The sequence below is a fragment of the Sceloporus occidentalis genome, unplaced genomic scaffold, assembly GCF_023333645.1.
Source record: "Sceloporus occidentalis isolate IW3139 unplaced genomic scaffold, rSceOcc1.0.p SCAF_4, whole genome shotgun sequence".
NCBI lineage: Eukaryota > Metazoa > Chordata > Lepidosauria > Squamata > Phrynosomatidae > Sceloporus > Sceloporus occidentalis.
Window position 1 is genome coordinate 93748463 of NW_028316984.1, and position 9924 is coordinate 93758386.

General features: G+C 40.8%; 1 protein-coding gene across 1 annotated transcript in view; it reads left to right on the forward strand.

Annotated features, from left to right (window-relative positions):
- The window catches only part of LOC149314353 (mucin-5B-like), a 68752-nt gene extending 60835 nt beyond the window's left edge, over positions 1–7917 (forward strand). Inside the window, exons 39-43 of the mRNA XM_089520932.1 lie at positions 166–261; positions 3027–3155; positions 4991–5030; positions 6561–6684; positions 7752–7917. Coding sequence (XP_089377058.1) covers positions 166–261; positions 3027–3155; positions 4991–5030; positions 6561–6684; positions 7752–7917 — 555 coding nt within the window. The remainder of the gene's footprint in view (positions 1–165; positions 262–3026; positions 3156–4990; positions 5031–6560; positions 6685–7751) is intronic.
- The last annotated feature ends 2007 nt before the right edge of the window (positions 7918–9924 follow it).

Consider the following 9924-nt stretch of genomic DNA (forward strand, 5'->3'; position numbering starts at 1 on the left):
GTCACTGGCACTGGAGGGAGGAGCGTGACAGCTGACCCATCACATCAAATACTCCGAGAAGCCCTGCCATATGCTGAAATGAATGGGCAAAGGAATTCCTAGATACACTGTCATGTAGATAAGGCTCTGTTTGCTATTTAACGGTCAACATTGTTTCATCTTCAGGGTTTCCGCTATGTCCAGGAAGAAGGAAAATGCTGTGGTGAATGTGTGCAGATAGAATGTGTGGCAGAACTATCATCTGGAATAGTGACCGTTGGAGTATGTTGTTTATTTCCATTACAAATAACTGCATTATTATTGTAGGTCATGATCTTTAGTAAAGTTCTCCTTGAAAATTGAAAATGCTATGCTCCATTCCATTCCACTCCCTCCCTCCTTTCCTCCCTTCCTGTAAAAAAAAAAAAAAAAAAAGAAGGAAAATCTTCATATTTCTGTGAAGAGAAGACAAAAGGGGCTGTATGTAAAGGGGGTATATGTACCACTTCAAGGTCTAAAAGCCTGGCCTTGATCTCTTGTCCTGACTCTTTGTCTCTGGGCCTCAGATGGGGTGGAGAAATCTCTGACAAGAGCACTAACTTAGAAAGAAGGGGTGGTAGTTTTTTCTCCCCTTTACAGACTTCTTCCTCTGCCCCCTCCACCCCTGCACTCAAGGGGACTCAAACCTCCTGAGGGGAAAACACTCAGTGTAATAAAATAATTATTTTATTTTATTTATTTATTTTACAGCCCCCCTTTCTCCCAATATGGCACCCAAGGCTCCTCATAATATGAGTTAAAACAAAATACAATTAAAACAAAATATAACACTGATTTTTTTAAAAAATTAACAAACAATCATATTAAAAACATGAATTTAAAGCAGTTTTAAAAGACAATTAAAATGGTAAAAATAGAACACAACTCACTTAAAAGACCAGAATATTGCACTGCTTCAGTATTTGCTGCCTCAGCAATTTTGCAGACAGTTAAAATATTTGATTGTATCTCTTCTTATTAAAATGACATATGATTGTCTGAAAGCAGTTACTTAATTGGGCATTCTTCATATAATAATAATAATAATAATAATAATAATAATTTACTTTTTAGCCCGCCTTTCCAACTATCAAGGCGGGTAACAGCATATAAAAATTTAACAATATACAATCCATAAAACATACGATAAACATTAATCAATAAAACATTAACACTGCTACATACACTAACATCTCCAGCTAGCACAATAGTGCAATAGAGAGGGGAGGGTGGGAGTACTTCGGGATATTAGGGGTATGCCTGCTGGAACAGGTGTGTTTTGAGCCCCTTTTTAAATTGGTCCAGAGAGGTGGCCGAGCAGAGCTCGCCAGGGAGCGAGTTCCAGAGCTTAGGGGCCGAGATGGAGAAGGCCCTCTGAGTGGTGGTGGAATATCTCGCTTCCGGAACTCTTAACAACTGTTTCCCGGCTGACCTGAGTGTGTGGGGCGGATTGTATGGAGAGAGGCGGTCCTCCAAGTATCTTGGGCCCAAGCCATTTAGGGCTTTATAGGTAATAAACCAACACCTTGTATTGCGCCCGGAAGCGAATAGGCAGCCAATGAAGGTCTTTAAGAACCGGTGTTATATGACTGGTCCTAGAGGATCCAGTGACCAGTCTTGCTGCCATGTTCTGTACCAGTTGAAGCTTCTGAGTATGGTACAAGGGTTGCCCCATGTAGAGCGCATTACAGAAGTCCAATCGAGAGGTTACTAGAGCATGTACTACTGTTTCAAGGTCCCCCCGGCCCAGGTAGGGTCGCAGCTGGTGTATCAGCCGAAGCTGACAACAGGTGCTCCTGACCGTCGCATCCACCTGAGATGTAAGGTGGAGCGACGAGTCAAGGAGCACACCCAGACTGCGAACCGAGTCCTTCACGGGAAGCGTGATCCCGTTCAGGATAGGTGGAGAAATAGCCATCCCCGGGGTCGGGGAACCTATCACGAGCACTTTCTCTGGATTCAAACTGAGTCTGTTTTCCCTCATCCAGCCCATTACCGACTCCAGACAGGCATCCAGAGGAGAGATGCCATCCCTGGTCACTGCATCAGTCGGAGACACAGAGAAACATATTTGGGTGTCATCAGCGTACTGATAACACCGTGCCCCGTGTCTCCGGGTGATCTCTCCCAGCTGTTTCATGTAAATGTTAAATAGCATGGGAGACAGAATGGCTCCTTGAGGGACACCAGATGTAAGGGCCCTCTTATTGGAGCACACGTCCCCCAGCTGCACCATCTGGAATCTGCCCGAGAGGTAGGAATGGAGCCACTGAAGCGCAGTGCCCCTGATTCCCAACTCTCTCAGGCGTTCCAGAAGGATACCATGGTCAGTGGTATCGAAAGCCGCTGAGATGTCTAAGAGCACTAACAGGGACATGCTTCCCCTGTCCATGCCCAGATGGAGATCATCAAACAGGGCGACCATGGCAGTCTCAACCCCGTAGCCCGCCCGGAAGCCGGTTTGAAATGGGTCTAGAAAATCAGTATCATCCAAGACTGATTGAAGCTGTGTTGCTACAGACTACACACTGGCATAGGTCAGATTATCCTCAATACAAAAAATATATTTGGTTTTAGGATCCAGGAATAATGAGGCAGGGGGAACAACATGAGATTCACATCTTGTTATTAATTCCAAGTTGCAACAAGAGTAGACACAATAAATTAATGGACCTTATGTAAGCTGACTTACCAGGTTCCCATTAATTCAGTGGGTCTACTCTAATTGTGAAGTAAGCCAGTATTTCACATTTTGTGGATATGTGTTTTTATTGCAAACTTCTGCATATAAATCAAATCTGCTGCAATATTCAAAATTATCCAGTGATGAATTCTAGTACCTGAAGGTTTTGGAGACATCTGTTTTACTTTCATTTCTATGGAAATTGCATATCTTGCCTTTCTAAGTACCTTTAAAATGGCTATATAGTAGCAATAGAAAATATGGTGTTAAGAATTCTAAATAGATATCGACCATCTATTTCTGGATATATTTTTTTCCTCTGCAGGTTGGGCAGACCTACAAGGATCCACATGATAACTGTACTCAGTATCTATGCACCAGGTTATCAGATCAGTTTATTCTGAGCAGCACAGTAAAGGCTTGCCAAGTGTTAGATCAATCAAACTGTATCCCAGTAAGTATGGATACTGCAGTCCTTGCTTTTCCCAGCTCAGCTAACATTTGTAATATAGTCCAGTATGAAAAACCCATTTTATTTGAATGAGCCAGATAGGAAATGGCAGACTGGATAATGGTCTAAGATCCATAGCACTGAAAAGAACTTGTTACTTTTTTTAAAAAAATTCTCCTCCTCTTTGACATATACATGGCAGGCAGGTACAACACAGTTCTCTCTATGCTTAGTTGTTGTTGAGGACCTTCAAGTGGCCTCCAACTTATGGCCACCTTAAGGCTATCATGGGGTTTTCTTGACAAGTTTCTTGAGAGGGACTTTGCCATCCTCTGAGTCTGAGAGATGTGACTGGCCCAAGATCACCCAGTGGGTTTCCATGGTTGAGCCAGGATCCAAACCTTGGTCTACAGAGTATTAGTCCCGCACTCAAACCAATATGCCATGTTGGCACTCTCAGAAAAACTGTACACACTGAATTTGACTGGTGCAGAATGGGAAGTTTTTTTTTTTAAATTTGTTTTCGAGTCATTTAACAAAATTGCAAATTGCTTATTCAGGACAAAAAAATAGTGACAAGTTTTTATGGATTTTTAAAGTGATTGTAAAAGAGAGAACTGAGAGATTTCCCTATCCCTACCATTGCTCAGTTATGGAGGACTGCAGCATGCCATTATAGGTGTGATACAGATCGTGCAAAAGCACTGTGCTGGTGCCGATTTTAGGATTAGGGACTGCGCAGCAACCACATGGTGCCATAACAATGGTGGCACCCTGTGTACACGGGCTCTACCATTGTTATGTAAGGGCTGCACGGCATATGCATGGTGCCACGTGGCACTTATGTAACGAGTGCGCCAGTAGCTGCCCTTTTCAGATGGTCTGTCCCACCTCATACTCATCATTTCTAACAGTTGCTCTACAAGCACTATACAGATTGCTGGTGCATGGACTACAGAAGGCAAAACTGAAAAGAAGTGGCACAAATGACACAAAGAAAAAAAAAGGAAGATTTCTCTAATTTTCTGCATGTAATGGAAAGAACCAGAGGATTCATTACCCCTTGGATTCTATGTTTAAAATATTTATTGTCTCTAAAAGATAGTTATTTGAAGCAGGGAATTAACTTGAGAGGATAAATATTTTGATAAACAGATCCTGATCATTATTGAATTGATAGGAAAATGTTTTAGGAACTGATCCCGAACATTTCGCTGGAATAGAAATGAATTTGTAGAGAGCAAGAAATAAGTTTCTTACTGGTGTGATAAAGGAGTGGTTTCGATATTGCATGCAAACAGGAAAAGGAAGTCTGTTTTGCCCAGTCAAATAGGGCTGGAAACTCATAAACCCAGCATAAAAGTGCTGGATTTTCCCAGTTCCTTGTTACCCCTTCCTCTGTAAAACAAAGCAACAGCAAAAACCTCATGACAATGTACTAAATTGATAGATGGATAGTTGTGAAGAACATGTGGTTTTGCATATGTTGGACTACAGTTCCCATCATCCTTCATTATTGCCTAGGCTGGTTTGGGCTGATGGGAGTTGTAATCCAGCATCTGGAGGCCGACATAATCTGTACTCCAGTATGCAAAGTTTATTGCCTAAATGTAGTGCTTAGCTCCAACAATAGACTCTTTGAATCAATGGACACTTAGTAAATCAATATTTCTGTACGTTTCATTGATTCAGTTGGTCTATTCTATCAGCTGGTCTATTCTAGCTGGGACTAATAATTAGGCCACTTTGTACCTGTGGTTAGAGAAGGCATGTGTTGTTTTTAGCTTATTATAGCAATATTATAATCTGACATACTGTCATATTTCTTTTCAAAACAGGGAACCTTGCAGACAACTCCAGATGGATGCTGTGAGACCTGTGAGTATGTTACAGATCCCCCCACAGATAACAAAAACATGGGACCTCAAGTTCCATTGTTTTCTATGGCAGTGTGACATGTGCATGTCCGCTGGTGTGGCAGTGTGCACACATGTCCATTAAAACAATGGGGTTTGTCATCTGTGGAACCTCAAATCCACAGATGGCAAGCCCAAGGAAAAGAAAAACTCACTGGTATTTATAACAGTCTGTAGATACAAATGAAGGATGTTTTATTCATGATGTCCATCTTACACATGGGGATGGAAAAAAGATTAATTAGTATTTGTTTCCTGAACAAAAAACAAACAAACAAACAAACAAAGGTTTCATGACATTTGGGAGATCCAATCAAGAAAAACCAAGCATCCATGAGATTTTTTGCATTTTGGAAAGTCTTTTGGAGCAATTCGTTTATGAAAAATTAAATGTAGCCTTCATTCATACACACACACTATTGATTTATTTGTTTTGCTCAGAAAATTTGTTTACTGTGCAGGAAACAGTGTGTCTTTCACCAAAAAATCATCTGTATTGCTGTGCAAAAGGATTCCCTGAAAGTCTTCCCAAATCTAACAATAGAAAAAATATGCAGAAATCTTTTTGTTCTCATACAGCAGGAAGAAAATTATGCATTGTATTCCTTCCTTCCTTATGAAGATTAAGTAATGACAGCTGTAGCACTTTGATTCCACTTTAACTGTCATGGCTGTATCCTGTGATAACCTGGAATTTGTACTTTGTTGAGAAATTTGAGGAGCTCTCTGATTGAGGATTCTTAATGCTGCTTCCTAAACTACAAATCACATCAACTCATCCATGGCTTTAAAAGTAGAATCATAGAACTATAATTGTGTACTCCGAAAGGGTCCAAAATTTTGTGAATTATAATTAAAGATCTGTACTAGCCTTCAAGGAATTACATCTGAAATATTTTAGTGAAATAAAACTGGTGTTCCATTCACAGCAGTAGCATCACTAGGAAGTGTGTGTGGGGGTGCAGATTGCACCAGGTGACACCCCAGAAGGGGGGTGACACCCAATCACCCCCCTTGCACAGAGCATCCCCCATGCTCTGTCCACCCTAAGTGTGCCACTTTGTCCCCTTGCATGCGCGTGCCACTCTGTCCTCCTGCACATGCTGCCCCATCCCTGCATGCACGTGCATGCTGCTCTGTCCCCCATGTGTGCCACTCCATCCCCATGTGCACATGCAGCTCTGTCCCCCCAACTGCATGCACCACTCTGTCCCCCCACATGTGCTCTGCTCACCACATGCCATCCCATCCTTTTCCTCATCATGAAAAGGATGGGCTGATACAGGGAGAGGGACTGTGTGCCATCCCGGGAAGCCCTACCTGTTGGAAACCTCAGAAGTCTTGCCCTTGGAAGGCCCTCCCCCTGAACCGGGCAACATCCAGTCCAAGAATGCTGCTGATTCACAGGCTGTATTTTCTTCTACTTCTACTTTTTCTTATACAAATTAGCTAAAGTTTAGTGAGTAGGCTCCTCTCCTACATTTATTTTCAGGTGTACTCTTGTCCCATGATTGTAAAATTAGTCTGAAGAAACAATACATCATTCATAATCAGTGTAAATCAGTCATTCCTATCATCATACCTTCCTGTGAAGGCTCCTGTGACACATATTCTGTGTAAGTAAAATATTACCTTACCTGTTAATAGTTTACCTGTCTTCTAAAGCATAGTAGCAACAGACAACTTCCCATTACCATTCTTCTTTTCCCTTTTGCCTGCATTTTAGAATTGTATACAGCTTTTCCAAAATGTTGTGAGACATGTTGCAAGTTCAGAAATGCATAGCTTTCTGCTTGCAAATTCCACCCATGTTCTGTTCTAAAGGTGTGAGTTGGGTAAACATGTTTAAGGGAGGGGGAGTGAAAAATTTCAATGAAGCAAATTTTACACCGATTCCTAATCAGGGCTTCAGGTTGCAACACTGCCAAACAGCTCTGAGAATTCTGGGTATTTCAGTGTATTTTGTTCTCTCCAGAACCTGAAAAGTTACTTTTGCAACTAAAAGTCCCAGAATCCCCCAATCTGGTACAGCTAAGGGCCAGGTTGGCTGAGAGACTGTCGGAGATGTATTCCAGAAATCAACTTTTCCAAGCTGTGGAAGAAGCAGAATGCTCTGCTTATAGATGGGACAAACATATGCTCTTTTCCTATGTCATCTTATAGAGCAGGCTGCAAATTTCTCAATAACTTTGTGGGATTCTTCCCTTTCTCCTTCTGTTTTGTTCCTCTTGTCTTAGCAGTGCTTCAGCAAATGAGTCAGAAATATCCATGCTTCTAGAAAAAAAACTGTTTTTTTTCCTGTCTGTTGTAAAAAAAATGCCCTTCTTTTCATGACGTGACAATATTCATTAACCTTAACCATCGACTAGTCTCTGTAGCATATTCACAGCAACTAAGTGCACAGATCTGTGAGGAGAATAGAGGTGAAGACAGGAGCAAAGCATCTCACAGTATTTTCCCCACTGTATTTTATCAGTGGGGAAGTGAAAATGTTCAGTTATCAGTGGGAAAAATGGTGGAGTTGGGAGTAGGTGAAAAAGTGCAATTTGGATTATACTCAAGACATGGGAGGTTACAATTCCCTGCTATCAAGTGGAAGAAGCATTAAGAAGTTCCTTCTTGATGGTCATCTTGTAATTCCTTTAGTGCAATAAAATGTTTCTCTGTATTTTCTTCCTATCAGGTATTCCTTTGTCACTCACAAAATGAAGCACAGATGCACATGTTGTCATGCTACAAAATACCATGAAGTCAGTATGCAGCTGATTTGCAAGAAAAAGAAGAGAGCTAAATACACCTATCTTCATGTAGATGAGTGTGGCTGTGTGGAGACCATATGCCCAACATAGAACTGTGCCAAAATGTTTGCAAGGTGTACTTCACAAAAGCTGTGAGCAGTTGCTGTATGTGCCTGGACATATACACATATAATGTGAGTTGTTTAATTTGCCTGCACATATACGCATATAATGTGATACACATATAATGTGATTTGTTCAGAGTTTTGTTATGATTCAATAATATGATCATGTCTTTTTGTCTTATTGCTCTAGGAAAACGCATGTGTTGAAATTTGTCAAATAAACCATATTTGCAAGTTCTCTTGCCTTGTATTGCAATATCTTTACCTAGATTAACTACAGTAGCTGGTCATTTCTTTCACATCAAAAGGTTGTGCAAATAAGAATTGGTAATTTGAGAAGGCACAGTGTAAATCATGACCAAAGTATTAAATTCTGGCATGGCCAAAATATTAAAGTGGAAATAGAAACTATTGTTCTGCTTATAAAGGCATAAAATTCTGGAGCCGGAGAATCAAAGAAGCTGAGTGCGTTTAAGATAGCAGTTTAAATCATTTATGTAACAGACGTTGGCTGAAGTTCAGTCATAGTTACTTGTTCATATTCACAATCCCTAAGTATTCACAATCACAGCAATAATGTAAGGAATATGTAGGCATTGTAAAAGTCCCCCAGTCTTGCCTTACCAGACAGCAGCTGCTGCAGGTGATGGGTATCTGTTCTCCTGTTGACTGGGATGCAACAGACTGATGTTTCCATCCTCTCCCACTAGCAGTTGCCAGAGATTATTGGAAAGAGAGTGGAAATGTTAGTCTGCTTCATCCAACAACTGAATAGCTAACTTTTCCTTATGATAATTCTGATAAAAATATAGGGGGGAGGGAGAGAGAATATGTGTGAAGTGTGTGTGTGTGTGTGTGTGTGTGTGTGTGTGTGTGTGAGAGAGAGAGAGAGAGAGAGAGAGAGAGAGAAGGATTATTTTTACAGGAGATAATCGCATACACCTTATCCTGTTGTTTTCTCAATGGAATAAATACATGTTTAACCTCAAAGATGGGTCTTATGGCATTCTCCTGTATGCAACCCATATGCAACCAGGACTTATCCTGCAGCTTTTCAAGGATGGGCTGCATACAGGAGAATGCAATGAGACCTGTCTTTGAAATTAAACACACATGTATCCATTTGGGAAAACAACAGGATAAGGCATGTGTGATAATCGCCACAGTTTAGCCAGGCAATCAGAGTGAGCATTTCAGGGTAGTAGCAGGCACTACTGCAGCATGTTACCAGCCTGAATTGCTAGAATCATGTGCTCTGCAAGTGATGTACTGTGGTCTGCATTGCACAGGTCAATCAGGTCAATGGACAGTCATCTTATATTAAGGCAGAAAGTTGTCAATTGATTAGAAGGCAAAAATACAGTCATGTCCTATTAGAAAACAAAAAACAAAATGATGAATACTTTGAGAGTGATATTTTTACTTGTAAGAATCAGGGAAATTTTATCAGCCATGTGTACACAAGACCTGTAACTTATACAGGACTCTGATCAAAAGAGTTCTCTCTGCTAAGAATTTTTTTTCTTTTCTGTATTCCAATAGTATAGTAATTCCCAAAGTAAAAGTGCCATATGCTCGTTGATGGAAATTGTTTTCAAGATCATACATGCCGAACACATCAAGTTAACACACATTTTTGATTTGGGGGGGGGGGGGGTAGGACCCTGCAATTTATGGTCCTGATTTGCACTTTAGTTTGGTGTCAACCAACCATGTTCAATTGGAAAGTTTTATTCAGAGAATAAAATTCCATCCTGGAGAATCTGAGCAGTATCGTGGCATCAATTGCTACCCCAGGTGAGATGGTAACTGAAGATTTGGATTGCTCAAATTGATGATCTTCAATCCGAACTTGTTAGTTGTTTTAATTATGAGAATTGAGGAAGAATCATTCCATAATTGTATGCCTCCAGCATTGAACAGAAACTACAGATATACTGCCTGTCTCTGAACATGAATGTTTCTGTTTTCTAATAGCCATTGACAGATGCAT